At 49.4% G+C, this 20762-nt stretch overlaps 2 protein-coding genes across 2 annotated transcripts in view; both read left to right on the top strand.

Moving 5' to 3' along the window:
• Positions 1-7: 7 nt before the first annotated feature.
• The window catches only part of LOC138758264 (integrin alpha-L-like), a 54036-nt gene continuing 33281 nt past the window's right edge, over positions 8-20762 (top strand). The window contains exons 1-3 of the mRNA XM_069926948.1: positions 8-107; positions 424-575; positions 1031-1162. The gene's annotated coding sequence lies outside the window, so the exon portion shown is untranslated. The remainder of the gene's footprint in view (positions 108-423; positions 576-1030; positions 1163-20762) is intronic.
• LOC138756774 (mucin-2-like) lies at positions 3577-20238 on the top strand. The gene is made up of 13 exons (XM_069923161.1): positions 3577-4531; positions 6051-7107; positions 8153-8810; positions 9010-9636; positions 10491-11026; positions 11149-11445; positions 11906-12772; positions 12895-13728; positions 14774-15431; positions 17178-17713; positions 17836-18132; positions 18593-19580; positions 19780-20238. Exons 1-13 carry the CDS (start codon positions 3577-3579, stop codon positions 20236-20238), a joined length of 8769 nt encoding a protein of 2922 aa, XP_069779262.1.

The raw sequence follows: 20762 nt of genomic DNA, 5'->3' as shown, positions 1-20762 counted from the left end.
TATCCCCTGGGAGAGTTTGGAATGCGAGACAGCCTTAGACTCAGACTCTCTGAGCCTGGGCGCCAGTCTCTGCTTTCAGCTGGAGAAGAGGACCCCCAATCTGACAGGTTAGCCTGGGAGGGTCAGGGTTCAGGGGTCATGGGAAGGGCATGGTATGAAACATCTTCACACAACAGTCCTGTTGGTGGGTAAAGGAGTCAGGACAGGCTGGGGAAGGTTGATCTCTGAGCCCCTTCCCAACCCCTGCAACCTCCGCTCCTGACCTCCAGCTGCTTTTCCGAACACCTCCGACCCCATCTCTCGATCCCCGAACCCCCCTCACCTGACCTCTGACTCCTCCTGCCTCCTCTGACCCAGCTACCTGCCCCCCCCACACCACAGTCTCCCGTCCCCACTGACCCTGCACCTACTCTCTGCCCCCAGGAACGTTTAACATCAGCCTGGACTTCACCGCACAACTCGATCCCAGAACCCAGCAGAGGCGGCTTCTGTTTGCGGGATCAGGGGCGAGTGTCACCCAGAGGCATTCCCTCATCCTCGGTTGGAACTGTTTCCCGCTGCGTCTCTCCATCCAGGTAATCCCTCTGTCCCGCTTCACACTGAAAGCCATATTCAGGGTTCCCCTCTAATTAGACCACACCAGGACCCCTGCTCACAGTTACCCTCCTGTAAGACTGAAATGGGAGCTACATTCAGTGTTCATGCCCAGTTAGACCATACGAGGAGCTCTGTTCAGTGTACCCCTCCAGTTCGACAATATTGGAAGCCCCGTTCAGGGTTCCTGCCCAGTTAGGCCATACTGGGAGCCCCGTTCAGGATTTCTGGCCAGTTAGACCATACTGGGAGCCTCGTTCAGGGTTCCTGCCCAGTTAGACCACACTGGGAGCCCTGTTCAGGGTTCCTGCACAGTTAGACCATACTGGGAGCCCCATTCAGGGTTCCCGCCAAGTTAGATTACATCCGGAATGTTGTGACTGATGACCTCTCTCTCTCTCTCTCTCTCTCTCATTTTCCTCTTCCCTATCAATAGACCTGCATCGAGGATTTTGTGAATCCAGTGGAGTTCGTGTTGGTATACTGTGCACAGGGAGAGCCAATAGACAGGCCATTGGCCATCCAACCCACTTTCAGGGACCAGTGCGTGTTCAACCAACTGTGGAAGGTCTGTCTTCACCCCATGACCTCTGACCTGACTCTGCTCTGACCCATGACTCAGAAACCCATGACCCCCCCCCCCCCACAACGTGACCCAAGACCCCGGGACCCCTCCTACCTGACATGAAGTACCACAGTGCCCTGGATCCACCTTGGCCCTCAGCTGGTGAACCCCTCCACCCTGACACATGATGCTGTGCCCCCCCAGTTCATGACCCCTGCCATGACATATGATTTGACTTTGCCCTTGTGACCCCAACCCTGACCTCTTCCCAACCATGACCCATAACTCAGTGATCTCTGAGCTGACTGCTCCGACCCCACACCTCTGCCTCTCCCACCCTCTTACCTCCCCCACTGACTCCCTCACAGTTTATCTGCTCCCTCGATCCCTCATTCCCCCTCTTCCAACCCCCCTCTCCACCTCCTCCCTTCTCCTCTGTCCTTCCCCCACCCTCATCTCCTCCTCCTTCCATTTCCCTTTCCCTCACCCTCTCCCTCCGCCTCTCTCCAACTTCACCCCCTCTATCTCTCCCCTCTCAGTCTCCCCCACTTCCTCTACCTCATCCTCTCTCACCCCCTCACTCTTTCCCCTTCTCTCTCTCTTGAATCCCATCTCTCTCCCATCTCTTTATCTCCCCCTCTCTCCCTGTAGTTAAAACCTTGTTTTTAATTATTAGTTAATTTAATGCCTGTCTCTTTAAGAAAACTAATATTTGTAGTGTTACCATAGTGACTATGGTCTAATGGGTCATAATATCCACCCAGGCTAATACATTGCTCTAATTCTACAAGATGTGAAAGAAGTGTGAGCATGAAAAATTTTTCTTTGAATGTGTATCTCTTTAAATGCTTTTTAAATCGCGATATATCTTTTGTATCGCTAACATTATTCATCATTAAGTAAGTCTTAATGTGAATCTATGCATAACATTCAACCATTCTATCAACAAATTAAAATTACATGTAACAGCCACAGAGCTTGATTTGATGGATTAAAGAGATCAAAATTTGGGATATCGTAGCTCACGCTTTGGAAGATGATACTGAAATTAGGATATATTAAAATAAGGAAAGTGTCGTCTATATTTTGATTCAAAGAAAAATTTAATTGCGAACTTTGTTTGGAAGAAAGGCTCATAAAATTTGTCGAAAAGAATCAACAATTTAAAGCCAAGAGACATCCTCACTGTAATAGAATATTCCAGAAGTCTGTGAAAATCTGTCTGTGGTGAACTGTGCAGTTGGAAATTGAGCCAAAAGGACTGGCCAGACACCTGTCTCCTTGGAAAAAGATGAGCCACAGCTCTGGTAGCAGAATTGGCAGGAAGCCCAGAAAATGTTCTTGTAAACATTGAGATAAGGAAGATTGTGTGAAGATCCACAATTCAGCCAGCAGCAACTCCCTTAAAGGGACCAAGTGAAATCGAAAATTCGCTTACAGATCTCAGGAGAAGCCAGGCTGCAGTGTGAAGATCCCAAGATGAAGAAGAAGACTCGTCAGGCTAAGGGCCTCGAGCAAACAGCTCCTTTCAAAGGGTTGTTTGACCATGAGTTGAGCCAGCAAGGTGGACTGACAATGCTTGGTGGGAGGTTGGAGCCAGTGGCCAAAGAAGCAGCGGCTTCAACTAGCAAGCAAGAATAAGATTCTGTCAAGGTACCTCATTCACTGGCTTAAAGGTTAGTGGAACTGGAACAGGTGAATGTGCACTGCAAAGCCCCACTGGTGTTGTACCGCACGAAATACAAAAGATAGAGACTCGATCAGCAGTACCTGGAATTTTGGATGTGACTCCTGATGATAGTATTTTCCAGGTTATGAGCATAGGAAGATCTTCAAAGTCTTCAAAGGCATCTAGAGCGAGTACAGTTTCACGTGCTTCAAGCAAATCACCTATGCACGCAAAGGTGCAAGCAAGCTTGGCTACTGTCTATGCACAACAAGTGGTTGGAGAAAGGATCTGCTTGAGAGGAGAAGGAGGTTCAAATCAAGAATCAACAACTGAGGCAAGAAGATGAAACCAAGAAACAGGCACTGGAGCCAGAAGAGCACCTTAAAAGGTTACAAATGGCTCGTGAAGAACAACGTGGTGAGAGAAAAGACGAGAGGAACAACGTGCTATGAATGTGGCCAAAGTTAAAGCATCAGCTCAGGCTTCAGCGAGACTTGTCATTCAAAGTGAGCGACCCAAAGGGCAGGCACCCAACCTTCCAGCAGAACAATGGGTACCGCAGACATGAGAAACGAGTGTACTTGAGCAAGGAGCCTGGGTTGGGACTGCTAGTGCTTGAACGTCAATGACCAACTCTGTGGAAAGGACTAGCGACAGTCAATCTCTCCAGACCGCATAATATATGAATCTTCACGAAAGAAGGGTATTTCAAAAAAATTCAACAATCTGAGTTAATCATAGTCAACCTATGAGGATCTCCACCAAACCCATCACTGACAACCCAAGCATTCACATCAATCCCATCACATACAGCCCAAGGATAACCACCGATACCATCACTAATAATCCAAGGATCCCCACCAATCCCATCACTTACAAACCAAGGTTCCCCATCAATCCCATCACATACAGCCCAAGGATACCCACTGATACCATCACTTACAATTCAAGGATCCCCACCAATACCATCACTTACAAACCAAGGTTCCCCATCAATCCCATCACAAACAGCCCAAGGATACCCACTGATACCATCACTTACAATTCAAGGATCCCCACCAATACCATCACTTACAAACCAAGGTTCCCCATCAATCCCATCATATACAGCCCAAGGATACCCACTGATACCATCACTTACAATCCAAGGATCCCCACCAATACCATCACTTACAGCCCAAGGATCCCCACCAATCACATCACTTACAACTCAAGGGTCCCCACCAATCCAATCACTTACAGCCCAAGGATCCCCACCAATACCATCACTTACAGCCCAAGGATCCCCACCAATCACATCACTTACAACTCAAGGGTCCCCACCAATCCAATCACTTACAGCCCAAGGATCCCCACGAATCACATCATTTACAGCCCAAGGATCCCCACCAATCACATCTCTTACAACACAAGGAGTCCCACCAATCCCATCACTTACAGCCCAAAGATCCCCACCAATCCAATCACCTACAACCCAAGGATTCCCATTAACCCCATCACTTACAGACCAAGGACCCACACCAATCCCTGCATTACAGGACAAGGATCCCCAACAAGCCGAGCACTTACTGCCCAAGGATCCCCACCAATCCCTTCTCTTACAGATCAAGGACCCCCACCAATCCCTACACTTCCAGGACAAGGATCCCCACTAAGTCCAACACTTACAGCCCAAGGATCCCCACCAATCCCTTCTCTTACAGGTCAAGGATCCCCACCAATCCCTTCTAATACAGCCAAAGGATTCCCACCAATCCCATCAATGACAGCCCAAGAATCTCCACCAATTCCATCACTAACAACTCAAGCATCCCCACCAATCCCTTCTCTTACAGATCAAGGACCCCCACCAATCCCTACACTTCCAGGACAAGGATCACCACTAAGCCCAACACTTACAGCCCAAGGATCCCCACCAATCCCTTCTCTTACAGGTCAAGGATCCCCACCAATCCCTTCTAGTACAGCCAAAGGATTCCCACCAATCCCATCAATTACAGCCCAAGAATCTCCACCAATCCCATCACTAACAACTCAAGCATCCCCACCAATCCCTTCTCTTACAACAAGGATCCCACCAATCTCATCACTTACAACCCAAGGATCCCCACCAATCCCATCACTTACAACCCAAGGATCCCCATCAATACCATCACTTACAGCCCAAGGACCCCCATCAACCCCATCACTTACAGCCCAAGGACCCCCTCCAATCACTGCACTTACAGGCCAAGCATCCCCACCAATCCCATCATTTACAGCCCAAAGATCCCCACCAATCCCTTCTCTTGCAACCCAAGGATCCCCACCAATCCCATCACATATAACTCAAGCATCCCCAGCAATCCCTTCACTTACGACCCAAGGATCCCCACCAATCCCATCACTTACAAACCAAGGATCCCCACCATCTCATCACTTACACACCAAGGATCCCCACCAATCCCATCACTTACAACCCAAGGATCCCCATCAATACCATCACTTACAGCCCAAGGACCCCCATCAACCCCATCACTTACAGCCCAAGGACCCCCTCCAATCACTGCACTTACAGGCCAAGCATCCCCACCAATCCCATCATTTACAGCCCAATGATCCCCACCAATCCCTTCTCTTGCAACCCAAGGATCCCCACCAATCCCATCACATATAACTCAAGCATCCCCAGCAATCCCTTCACTTACGACCCAAGGATCCCCACCAATCCCATCACTTACAAACCAAGGATCCCCACCATCTCATCACTTACACACCAAGGATTCCCACCAATCCCATCTCTTACAACCCAAGGATCCCCATCAACCCCATCACTTACAGTCCAAGGATGCCCATCAATCCTATCACTTACAGGCCAAGGATCCCCACCAATCCCATCTCTTACAATCCAAGGATCCCCATCAACCCCATCACTTACAGTCCAAGGATGCCCACCAATCCCATCATTTACAGCCCAAGGATCCCCACCAATCTCATCATTTACAGCGCAAGGATCCCCACCAATCCTATCACTTACAACCCAGGGATCCCCACCATCTCATCACTTACACCCCAAGGATCCCCACCAATCCCATCACTTACAACCCAAGGATCCCCACTAATCCCATCACTTACAGCCCAAGGATCCCCACCAATCCCATCGCCTACAGCCCAAGGATACACACCAATCCCATCACTTACAACCCAAGGATGCCCACCAATCTCATCACTTATAACTCAAAGGACCCCACCAATACCATCACTTACAGCCCAAGGATCCCCACCTATCCCATCACTTACAACCCAAGGATCCCCACCAATCCCATCACTTACAGTCCAAGGATGCCCACCAATCCTATCACTTACAACCCAGGGATCCCCACCATCTCATCACTTACACCCCAAGGATCCCCACCAATCCCATCACTTACAACCCAAGGATCCCCACTAATCCCATCACTTACAGCCCAAGGATCCCCACCAATCCCATCGCCTACAGCCCAAGGATACACACCAATCCCATCACTTACAGGCCAAGGATCCCCATCAACCCCACCACTTACAGTCCAAGGATGCCCACCAATCTCATCACTTATAACTCAAAGGACCCCACCAATACAATCACTTACAGCCCAAGTATCCCCACCAATCCCATCACTTACAGCCCAATGTTCCCCACCAATCCAATCAATTACAGCCCAAGGATCCGCACCAATACCATCACTAACAGTCCAAGGATCCCAACCAATCCCATCACTTACAACCCAAGGATCCCCATCAACCCCATCACTTACAGTCCAAGGATGCCCATGAATCCTATCATTTACAGGCCAAGGATCCCCACCAATACCAACATTTACAGCCTAAGGATCCCCACCAATCCCATCACTTACAACCCAAGGATCCCCACCAATCCAATCAATTACAGCCCAAGGATCCGCACCAATACCATCACTAACAGTCCAAGGATCCCAACCAATCCCATCACTTACAACCCAAGGATCCCCATCAACCCCATCACTTACAGTCCAAGGATGCCCATGAATCCTATCACTTACAGGCCAAGGATCCCCACCAATACCAACATTTACAGCCTAAGGATCCCCACCAATCCCATCACTTACAACCCAAGGATCCCCACCAATCCCATCACTTACAGTCCAAGGATCCCCTGCAATCCCATCATTTACAGCCCAAGGATCCCGACCAATCCCATCACTTACAGCCCAAGGATCCCCACCAATCCAATAACTTACAGCCCAAGGATCCCCACCCATCCCATCACTTACAAACCAAGGATGCCCACCATCTCATCACTTACACACCAAGGATTCCCACCAATCCCATCTCTTACAACTCAAGGATCCCCATCAACCCCATCACTTACAGTCCAAGGATGCCCATCAATCCTATCACTTACAGGCCAAGGATCCCCATCAACCCCACCACTTACAGTCCAAGGATGCCCACCAATCTCATCAATTATAACTCAAGGGACCCCACCAATCCAATCACTTACAGCCCAAGGATCCCAACCAATCTCATCACTTCTAACTCAAAGGACTCCACCAATCCAATCACTTACAGCCCAAGGATCCCCACCAATCCTATCACTTACAACCCAGGGATCCCCACCTTCTCATTACTTACACCCCAAGAATCCCCACCAATCCCATCTCTTACAACACAAGGAGTCCCACCAATCCCATCACTTACAACCCATGGATCCCCACCATTGCCATCGCTTACAGCACAAGGATCCCCACCAATCCCTTCACTTACAACCCAAGGATCCCCACCAATCACATCATTTACAGGCCAAGGATCCCAACCAATCCCATCACTTACAGCCCAAGTATTCCCACCAAACCCATCTCTTACAACCCAAGGATTCCCACCAATCTCATCTCTTACAACCCAAAGATCCCCACCAATGCCATCACTTACAACCCAAGGATCCCCATCAACCCCATAACTCAGAAACCAAGGATCCCCATCAATTCCATCATTTACAGTCCAAGGTTCCCCATCAATCCCATCACATAGAAACTAAGGATCCCCATCAATCCCATCACTTCAAACGCAAGGATCCCCACAAATCCCATCAATTACAACCCAAGGATCCCCACCAATCCCATCACTTACAACCCAAGGATCCCCATCAACCCCACCACTTACAGTCCAAGGATGCCCACCAATCTCATCACTTATAACTCAAAGGACCACACCAATACCATCACTTACAGCCCAAGGATCCCCACCAATCCCATCACTTACAGCCCAACGATCCCCACCAATCCCATCACTTACAACCCAAGGATCCCCACCAATACAATCACTTACAGCCCAAGTATCCCCACCAATCCCATCATTTACAGCACAAGGATCCCCACCAATCCCATCACTTACAACCCAAGGATCCCCACCAATCCCATCAATTACAGCCCAAGGTTCCGCACCAATACCATCACTAACAGTCCAAGGATCCCAACCAATCCCATCATTTACAACCCAAGGATCCCCATCAACCCCATCACTTACAGTCCAAGGATGCCCATGAATCCTATCACTTACAGGCCAAGGATCCCCACCAATACCATCATTTACAGCCTAAGGATCCCCACCAATCCCATCACTTACAACCCAAGGATCCCCACCAATCCCATCACTTACAGTCCAAGGATCCCCTGCAATCCCATCATTTACAGCCCAAGGATCCCGACCAATCCCATCACTTACAGCCCAAGGATCCCCACAAATCCAATAACTTACAGACCAAGGATCCCCTGCAATCCCATCATTTACAGCCCAAGGATCCCGACCAATCCCATCACTTACAGCCCAAGGATCCCCACCAATCCAATAACTTACAGCCCAAGGATCCCCACCCATCCCATCACTTACAAACCAAGGATGCCCACCATCTCATCACTTACACACCAAGGATTCCCACCAATCCCATCTCTTACAACTCAAGGATCCCCATCAACCCCATCACTTACAGTCCAAGGATGCCCATCAATCCTATCACTTACAGGCCAAGGATCCCCATCAACCCCACCACTTACAGTCCAAGGATGCCCACCAATCTCATCAATTATAACTCAAGGGACCCCACCAATCCAATCACTTACAGCCCAAGGATCCCAACCAATCTCATCACTTCTAACTCAAAGGACTCCACCAATCCAATCACTTACAGCCCAAGGATCCCCACCAATCCTATCACTTACAACCCAGGGATCCCCACCTTCTCATTACTTACACCCCAAGAATCCCCACCAATCCCATCTCTTACAACACAAGGAGTCCCACCAATCCCATCACTTACAACCCATGGATCCCCACCATTGCCATCGCTTACAGCACAAGGATCCCCACCAATCCCTTCACTTACAACCCAAGGATCCCCACCAATCACATCATTTACAGGCCAAGGATCCCAACCAATCCCATCACTTACAGCCCAAGTATTCCCACCAAACCCATCTCTTACAACCCAAGGATTCCCACCAATCTCATCTCTTACAACCCAAAGATCCCCACCAATGCCATCACTTACAACCCAAGGATCCCCATCAACCCCATAACTCAGAAACTAAGGATCCCCATCAATCCCATCACTTCAAACGCAAGGATCCCCACAAATCCCATCAATTACAACCCAAGGATCCCCACCAATCCCGTCACTTACAACCCAAGGATCCCCATCAACCCCATCACTTACAGTCCAAGGATGCCCATGAATCCTATCACTTACAAGCCAAGGATCCCCACCAATCCCATCACTTACAGCCCAAGGATCCCCACCAATCTCATCATTTACAGCGCAAGGATCCCCACCAATCCCATCACTTACAAACCAAGGATCCCCACCATCTCATCACTTACACACCAAGGATTCCCACCAATCCCATCTCTTACAACCCAAGGATCCCCATCAACCCCATCACTTACAGTCCAAGGATGCCCACCAATCTCATCACTTATAACTCAAGGGACCCCACCAATCCAAACACTTACAGCCCAAGAATCCCCACCAATCTCATCACTTATAACTCAAAGGACCCCACCAATCCAATCATTTACAGCCCAAGGATCCCCACCAATCCCATCACTTACAAACCAAGGATCCCCACCATCTCATCACTTACACACCAAGGATTCCCACCAATCCCATCTCTTACAACCCAAGGATCCCCATCAACCCCATCACTTACAGTCCAAGGATGCCCATCAATCCTATCACTTACAGGCCAAGGATCCCCACCAATCCCATCTCTTACAATCCAAGGATCCCCATCAATCCTATCACTTACAACCCAGGGATCCCCACCATCTCATCACTTACACCCCAAGGATCCCCACTAATCCCATCACTTACAGCCCAAGGATCCCCACCAATCACATCAAATACAGCCCAAGGATCCCCACCGAACCCACCTCTTACAATGCAAGAGGTCCCACCAATCCCATCACTTACAACCCAAGGATCCCCATCAACCCCACCACTTACAGTCCAAGGATGCCCACCAATCTCATCACTTATAACTCAAAGGACCACACCAATACCATCACTTACAGCCCAAGGATCCCCACCAATCCCATCACTTACAACCCAAGGATCCCCACCAATCCCATCACTTACAGCCCAAGGATCACCACCAATCCCATCACTTACAGCCAATGATCCCCACCAATACAATCACTTACAGCCCAAGTATCCCCACCAATCCCATCATTTACAGCCCAAGTATCCCCACCAATCCCATCACTTACAACCCAAGGATCCCCACCAATCCCATCAATTACAGCCCAAGGATCCGCACCAATACCGTCACTAACAGTCCAAGGATCCCAACCAATCCCATCATTTACAACCCAAGGATCCCCATCAACCCCATCACTTACAGTCCAAGGATCCCCTGCAATCCCATCATTTACAGCCCAAGGATCCCGACCAATCCCATCACTTACAGGCCAAGGATCCCCACCAATACCATCATTTACAGCCTAAGGATCCCCACCAATCCCATCACTTACAACCCAAGGATCCCCACCAATCCCATCACTTACAGTCCAAGGATCCCCTGCAATCCCATCATTTACAGCCCAAGGATCCCGACCAATCCCATCACTTACAGCCCAAGGATCCCCACAAATCCAATAACTTACAGACCAAGGATCCCCACCCATCCCATCACTTACAAACCAAGGATGCCCACCATCTCATCACTTACACACCAAGGATTCCCACCAATCCCATCTCTTACAACCCAAGGATCCCCATCAACCCCATCACTTACAGTCCAAGGATGCCCATCAATCCTATCACTTACAGGCCAAGGATCCCCATCAACCCCACCACTTACAGTCCAAGGATGCCCACCAATCTCATCAATTATCACTCAAGGGACCCCACCAATCCAATCACTTACAGCCCAAGGATCCCCACCAATCTCATCACTTCTAACTCAAAGGACTCCACCAATCCAATCACTTACAGTCCAAGGATCCCCACCAATCCTATCACTTACAACCCAGGGATCCCCACCATTGCCATCGCTTACAGCACAAGTATCCCCACCAATCCCTTCACTTACAACCCAAGGATCCCCACCAATCACATCATTTACAGGCCAAGGATCCCAACCAATCCCATCACTTACAGCCCAAGGATCCCCACCAATCCTATCACTTACAACCCAGGGATCCCCACCATCTCATCACTTACACCCCAAGGATCCCCACCAATCCCATCACTTACAACCCAAGCATCCCCACCATCTCATCACTTACACCCCAAGGATCCCCACCAATCCAACCTCTTACAACACAAGCAGTCCCACCAATCCCTTCTCTTACAACCCAAGGATCCCCACCAATTCCATCACTTATAGCCCAAGGATCCCCACCAATCACATCATTTACAGGCCAAGGATCCCAACCAAACCCATCACTTACAGCCCAAGGATCACCACCAATCCCATCACTTACAGCCCAATGATCCCCACCAATACAATCACTTACAGCCCAAGGATCCCCACCAATCCCATCACTTACAACCCAAGGATCCCCACTAATCCCATCACTTACAGCCCAAGGATCCCCACCAATCACATCAAATACAGCCCAAGGATCCCCACCAAACCCATCTCTTACAATGCAAGAGGTCCCACCAATCCCATCGCCTACAGCCCAAGGATACACACCAATCCCATCACTTACAACCCAAGGATCCCCATCAACCCCACCACTTACAGTCCAAGGATGCCCACCAATCTCATCACTTATAACTCAAAGGACCCCACCAATACCATCACTTACAGCCCAAGGATCCCCACCAATCCCATCACTTACAGCCCAAGGATCCCCACCAATACAATCACTTACAGCCCAAGTATCCCCACCAATCCCATCATTTACAGCACAAGGATCCCCACCAATCCCATCACTTACAACCCAAGGATCCCCACCAATCCCATCACTTACAGCCCAAGGATCCCCACCAATACAATCACTTACAGCCCAAGTATCCCCACCAATCCCATCATTTACAGCACAAGGATCCCCACCAATCCCATCACTTACAACCCAAGGATCCCCACCAATCCAATCAATTACAGCACAAGGATCCGCACCAATACCATCACTAACAGTCCAAGGATCCCAACCAATCCCATCACTTACAACCCAAGGATCCCCATCAACCCCATCACTTACAGTCCAAGGATGCCCATGAATCCTATCACTTACAGGCCAAGGATCCCCACCAATCCCATCATTTACAGCACAAGGATCCCCACCAATCCCATCACTTACAACCCAAGGATCCCCACCAATCCAATCAATTACAGCACAAGGATCCGCACCAATACCATCACTAACAGTCCAAGGATCCCAACCAATCCCATCACTTACAACCCAAGGATCCCCACCAATCCCATCACTTACAGTCCAAGGATGCCCACCAATCCTATCACTTACAACCCAGGGATCCCCACCATCTCATCACTTACACCCCAAGGATCCCCACCAATCCCATCACTTACAACCCAAGGATCCCCACTAATCCCATCACTTACAGCCCAAGGATCCCCACCAATCCCATCGCCTACAGCCCAAGGATACACACCAATCCCATCACTTACAGGCCAAGGATCCCCATCAACCCCACCACTTACAGTCCAAGGATGCCCACCAATCTCATCACTTATAACTCAAAGGACCCCACCAATACAATCACTTACAGCCCAAGTATCCCCACCAATCCCATCACTTACAGCCCAATGTTCCCCACCAATCCAATCAATTACAGCCCAAGGATCCGCACCAATACCATCACTAACAGTCCAAGGATCCCAACCAATCCCATCACTTACAACCCAAGGATCCCCATCAACCCCATCACTTACAGTCCAAGGATGCCCATGAATCCTATCATTTACAGGCCAAGGATCCCCACCAATACCAACATTTACAGCCTAAGGATCCCCACCAATCCCATCACTTACAACCCAAGGATCCCCACCAATCCAATCAATTACAGCCCAAGGATCCGCACCAATACCATCACTAACAGTCCAAGGATCCCAACCAATCCCATCACTTACAACCCAAGGATCCCCATCAACCCCATCACTTACAGTCCAAGGATGCCCATGAATCCTATCACTTACAGGCCAAGGATCCCCACCAATACCAACATTTACAGCCTAAGGATCCCCACCAATCCCATCACTTACAACCCAAGGATCCCCACCAATCCCATCACTTACAGTCCAAGGATCCCCTGCAATCCCATCATTTACAGCCCAAGGATCCCGACCAATCCCATCACTTACAGCCCAAGGATCCCCACCAATCCAATAACTTACAGCCCAAGGATCCCCACCCATCCCATCACTTACAAACCAAGGATGCCCACCATCTCATCACTTACACACCAAGGATTCCCACCAATCCCATCTCTTACAACTCAAGGATCCCCATCAACCCCATCACTTACAGTCCAAGGATGCCCATCAATCCTATCACTTACAGGCCAAGGATCCCCATCAACCCCACCACTTACAGTCCAAGGATGCCCACCAATCTCATCAATTATAACTCAAGGGACCCCACCAATCCAATCACTTACAGCCCAAGGATCCCAACCAATCTCATCACTTCTAACTCAAAGGACTCCACCAATCCAATCACTTACAGCCCAAGGATCCCCACCAATCCTATCACTTACAACCCAGGGATCCCCACCTTCTCATTACTTACACCCCAAGAATCCCCACCAATCCCATCTCTTACAACACAAGGAGTCCCACCAATCCCATCACTTACAACCCATGGATCCCCACCATTGCCATCGCTTACAGCACAAGGATCCCCACCAATCCCTTCACTTACAACCCAAGGATCCCCACCAATCACATCATTTACAGGCCAAGGATCCCAACCAATCCCATCACTTACAGCCCAAGTATTCCCACCAAACCCATCTCTTACAACCCAAGGATTCCCACCAATCTCATCTCTTACAACCCAAAGATCCCCACCAATGCCATCACTTACAACCCAAGGATCCCCATCAACCCCATAACTCAGAAACCAAGGATCCCCATCAATTCCATCATTTACAGTCCAAGGTTCCCCATCAATCCCATCACATAGAAACTAAGGATCCCCATCAATCCCATCACTTCAAACGCAAGGATCCCCACAAATCCCATCAATTACAACCCAAGGATCCCCACCAATCCCATCACTTACAACCCAAGGATCCCCATCAACCCCACCACTTACAGTCCAAGGATGCCCACCAATCTCATCACTTATAACTCAAAGGACCACACCAATACCATCACTTACAGCCCAAGGATCCCCACCAATCCCATCACTTACAGCCCAACGATCCCCACCAATCCCATCACTTACAACCCAAGGATCCCCACCAATACAATCACTTACAGCCCAAGTATCCCCACCAATCCCATCATTTACAGCACAAGGATCCCCACCAATCCCATCACTTACAACCCAAGGATCCCCACCAATCCCATCAATTACAGCCCAAGGTTCCGCACCAATACCATCACTAACAGTCCAAGGATCCCAACCAATCCCATCATTTACAACCCAAGGATCCCCATCAACCCCATCACTTACAGTCCAAGGATGCCCATGAATCCTATCACTTACAGGCCAAGGATCCCCACCAATACCATCATTTACAGCCTAAGGATCCCCACCAATCCCATCACTTACAACCCAAGGATCCCCACCAATCCCATCACTTACAGTCCAAGGATCCCCTGCAATCCCATCATTTACAGCCCAAGGATCCCGACCAATCCCATCACTTACAGCCCAAGGATCCCCACAAATCCAATAACTTACAGACCAAGGATCCCCTGCAATCCCATCATTTACAGCCCAAGGATCCCGACCAATCCCATCACTTACAGCCCAAGGATCCCCACCAATCCAATAACTTACAGCCCAAGGATCCCCACCCATCCCATCACTTACAAACCAAGGATGCCCACCATCTCATCACTTACACACCAAGGATTCCCACCAATCCCATCTCTTACAACTCAAGGATCCCCATCAACCCCATCACTTACAGTCCAAGGATGCCCATCAATCCTATCACTTACAGGCCAAGGATCCCCATCAACCCCACCACTTACAGTCCAAGGATGCCCACCAATCTCATCAATTATAACTCAAGGGACCCCACCAATCCAATCACTTACAGCCCAAGGATCCCAACCAATCTCATCACTTCTAACTCAAAGGACTCCACCAATCCAATCACTTACAGCCCAAGGATCCCCACCAATCCTATCACTTACAACCCAGGGATCCCCACCTTCTCATTACTTACACCCCAAGAATCCCCACCAATCCCATCTCTTACAACACAAGGAGTCCCACCAATCCCATCACTTACAACCCATGGATCCCCACCATTGCCATCGCTTACAGCACAAGGATCCCCACCAATCCCTTCACTTACAACCCAAGGATCCCCACCAATCACATCATTTACAGGCCAAGGATCCCAACCAATCCCATCACTTACAGCCCAAGTATTCCCACCAAACCCATCTCTTACAACCCAAGGATTCCCACCAATCTCATCTCTTACAACCCAAAGATCCCCACCAATGCCATCACTTACAACCCAAGGATCCCCATCAACCCCATAACTCAGAAACCAAGGATCCCCATCAATTCTATCATTTACAGTCCAAGGTTCCCCATCACTCCCATCACATAGAAACTAAGGATCCCCATCAATCCCATCACTTCAAACGCAAGGATCCCCACAAATCCCATCAATTACAACCCAAGGATCCCCACCAATCCCGTCACTTACAACCCAAGGATCCCCATCAACCCCATCACTTACAGTCCAAGGATGCCCATGAATCCTATCACTTACAAGCCAAGGATCCCCACCAATCCCATCACTTACAGCCCAAGGATCCCCACCAATCTCATCATTTACAGCGCAAGGATCCCCACCAATCCCATCACTTACAAACCAAGGATCCCCACCATCTCATCACTTACACACCAAGGATTCCCACCAATCCCATCTCTTACAACCCAAGGATCCCCATCAACCCCATCACTTACAGTCCAAGGATGCCCACCAATCTCATCACTTATAACTCAAGGGACCCCACCAATCCAAACACTTACAGCCCAAGAATCCCCACCAATCTCATCACTTATAACTCAAAGGACCCCACCAATCCAATCATTTACAGCCCAAGGATCCCCACCAATCCCATCACTTACAAACCAAGGATCCCCACCATCTCATCACTTACACACCAAGGATTCCCACCAATCCCATCTCTTACAACCCAAGGATCCCCATCAACCCCATCACTTACAGTCCAAGGATGCCCATCAATCCTATCACTTACAGGCCAAGGATCCCCACCAATCCCATCTCTTACAATCCAAGGATCCCCATCAATCCTATCACTTACAACCCAGGGATCCCCACCATCTCATCACTTACACCCCAAGGATCCCCACTAATCCCATCACTTACAGCCCAAGGATCCCCACCAATCACATCAAATACAGCCCAAGGATCCCCACCGAACCCACCTCTTACAATGCAAGAGGTCCCACCAATCCCATCACTTACAACCCAAGGATCCCCATCAACCCCACCACTTACAGTCCAAGGATGCCCACCAATCTCATCACTTATAACTCAAAGGACCACACCAATACCATCACTTACAGCCCAAGGATCCCCACCAATCCCATCACTTACAACCCAAGGATCCCCACCAATCCCATCACTTACAGCCCAAGGATCACCACCAATCCCATCACTTACAGCCAATGATCCCCACCAATACAATCACTTACAGCCCAAGTATCCCCACCAATCCCATCATTTACAGCCCAAGTATCCCCACCAATCCCATCACTTACAACCCAAGGATCCCCACCAATCCCATCAATTACAGCCCAAGGATCCGCACCAATACCGTCACTAACAGTCCAAGGATCCCAACCAATCCCATCATTTACAACCCAAGGATCCCCATCAACCCCATCACTTACAGTCCAAGGATCCCCTGCAATCCCATCATTTACAGCCCAAGGATCCCGACCAATCCCATCACTTACAGGCCAAGGATCCCCACCAATACCATCATTTACAGCCTAAGGATCCCCACCAATCCCATCACTTACAACCCAAGGATCCCCACCAATCCCATCACTTACAGTCCAAGGATCCCCTGCAATCCCATCATTTACAGCCCAAGGATCCCGACCAATCCCATCACTTACAGCCCAAGGATCCCCACAAATCCAATAACTTACAGACCAAGGATCCCCACCCATCCCATCACTTACAAACCAAGGATGCCCACCATCTCATCACTTACACACCAAGGATTCCCACCAATCCCATCTCTTACAACCCAAGGATCCCCATCAACCCCATCACTTACAGTCCAAGGATGCCCATCAATCCTATCACTTACAGGCCAAGGATCCCCATCAACCCCACCACTTACAGTCCAAGGATGCCCACCAATCTCATCAATTATCACTCAAGGGACCCCACCAATCCAATCACTTACAGCCCAAGGATCCCCACCAATCTCATCACTTCTAACTCAAAGGACTCCACCAATCCAATCACTTACAGTCCAAGGATCCCCACCAATCCTATCACTTACAACCCAGGGATCCCCACCATTGCCATCGCTTACAGCACAAGTATCCCCACCAATCCCTTCACTTACAACCCAAGGATCCCCACCAATCACATCATTTACAGGCCAAGGATCCCAACCAATCCCATCACTTACAGCCCAAGGATCCCCACCAATCCTATCACTTACAACCCAGGGATCCCCACCATCTCATCACTTACACCCCAAGGATCCCCACCAATCCCATCACTTACAACCCAAGCATCCCCACCATCTCATCACTTACACCCCAAGGATCCCCACCAATCCAACCTCTTACAACACAAGCAGTCCCACCAATCCCTTCTCTTACAACCCAAGGATCCCCACCAATTCCATCACTTATAGCCCAAGGATCCCCACCAATCACATCATTTACAGGCCAAGGATCCCAACCAAACCCATCACTTACAGCCCAAGGATCACCACCAATCCCATCACTTACAGCCCAATGATCCCCACCAATACAATCACTTACAGCCCAAGGATCCCCACCAATCCCATCACTTACAACCCAAGGATCCCCACTAATCCCATCACTTACAGCCCAAGGATCCCCACCAATCACATCAAATACAGCCCAAGGATCCCCACCAAACCCATCTCTTACAATGCAAGAGGTCCCACCAATCCCATCGCCTACAGCCCAAGGATACACACCAATCCCATCACTTACAACCCAAGGATCCCCATCAACCCCACCACTTACAGTCCAAGGATGCCCACCAATCTCATCACTTATAACTCAAAGGACCCCACCAATACCATCACTTACAGCCCAAGGATCCCCACCAATCCCATCACTTACAGCCCAAGGATCCCCACCAATACAATCACTTACAGCCCAAGTATCCCCACCAATCCCATCATTTACAGCACAAGGATCCCCACCAATCCCATCACTTACAACCCAAGGATCCCCACCAATCCCATCACTTACAGCCCAAGGATCCCCACCAATACAATCACTTACAGCCCAAGTATCCCCACCAATCCCATCATTTACAGCACAAGGATCCCCACCAATCCCATCACTTACAACCCAAGGATCCCCACCAATCCAATCAATTACAGCACAAGGATCCGCACCAATACCATCACTAACAGTCCAAGGATCCCAACCAATCCCATCACTTACAACCCAAGGATCCCCATCAACCCCATCACTTACAGTCCAAGGATGCCCATGAATCCTATCACTTACAGGCCAAGGATCCCCACCAATACCAACATTTACAGCCTAAGGATCCCCACCAATCCCATCACTTACAACCCAAGGATCCCCACCAATCCCATCACTTACAGTCCAAGGATCCCCTGCAATCCCATCATTTACAGCCCAAGGATCCCGACCAATCCCATCACTTACAGCCCAAGGATCCCCACCAATCCAATAACTTACAGCCCAAGGATCCCCACCCATCCCATCACTTACAAACCAAGGATGCCCACCATCTCATCACTTACACACCAAGGATTCCCACCAATCCCATCTCTTACAACTCAAGGATCCCCATCAACCCCATCACTTACAGTCCAAGGATGCCCATCAATCCTATCACTTACAGGCCAAGGATCCCCATCAACCCCACCACTTACAGTCCAAGGATGCCCACCAATCTCATCAATTATAACTCAAGGGACCCCACCAATCCAATCACTTACAGCCCAAGGATCCCAACCAATCTCATCACTTCTAACTCAAAGGACTCCACCAATCCAATCACTTACAGCCCAAGGATCCCCACCAATCCTATCACTTACAACCCAGGGATCCCCACCTTCTCATTACTTACACCCCAAGAATCCCCACCAATCCCATCTCTTACAACACAAGGAGTCCCACCAATCCCATCACTTACAACCCATGGATCCCCACCATTGCCATCGCTTACAGCACAAGGATCCCCACCAATCCCTTCACTTACAACCCAAGGATCCCCACCAATCACATCATTTACAGGCCAAGGATCCCAACCAATCCCATCACTTACAGCCCAAGTATTCCCACCAAACCCATCTCTTACAACCCAAGGATTCCCACCAATCTCATCTCTTACAACCCAAAGATCCCCACCAATGCCATCACTTACAACCCAAGGATCCCCATCAACCCCATAACTCAGAAACCAAGGATCCCCATCAATTCCATCATTTACAGTCCAAGGTTCCCCATCAATCCCATCACATAGAAACTAAGGATCCCCATCAATCCCATCACTTCAAACGCAAGGATCCCCACAAATCCCATCAATTACAACCCAAGGATCCCCACCAATCCCATCACTTACAACCCAAGGATCCCCACCAATCCCATCACTTACAGCCCAAGGATCACCACCAATCCCATCACTTACAGCCCAATGATCCCCACCAATACAATCACTTACAGCCCAAGTATCCCCACCAATCCCATCATTTACAGCACAAGGATCCCCACCAATCCCATCACTTACAACCCAAGGATCCCCACCAATCCCATCAATTACAGCCCAAGGATCCGCACCAATACCATCACTAACAGTCCAAGGATCCCAACCAATCCCATCACTTACAACCCAAGGATCCCCATCAACCCCATCACTTACAGTCCAAGGATGCCCATGAATCCTATCACTTACAGGCCAAGGATCCCCACCAATACCATCATTTACAGCCTAAGGATCCCCACCAATCCCTTCACTTACAACCCAAGGATCCCCACCAATCCCATCAC

Source organism: Narcine bancroftii, chromosome 3, assembly GCF_036971445.1.
Source record: "Narcine bancroftii isolate sNarBan1 chromosome 3, sNarBan1.hap1, whole genome shotgun sequence".
In the NCBI taxonomy this organism is placed as follows: Eukaryota; Metazoa; Chordata; class Chondrichthyes; order Torpediniformes; family Narcinidae; genus Narcine; species Narcine bancroftii.
The sequence above is the reverse complement of the archived record's forward strand: the minus strand, read 5'-3'. Positions and strand labels throughout refer to the sequence as shown.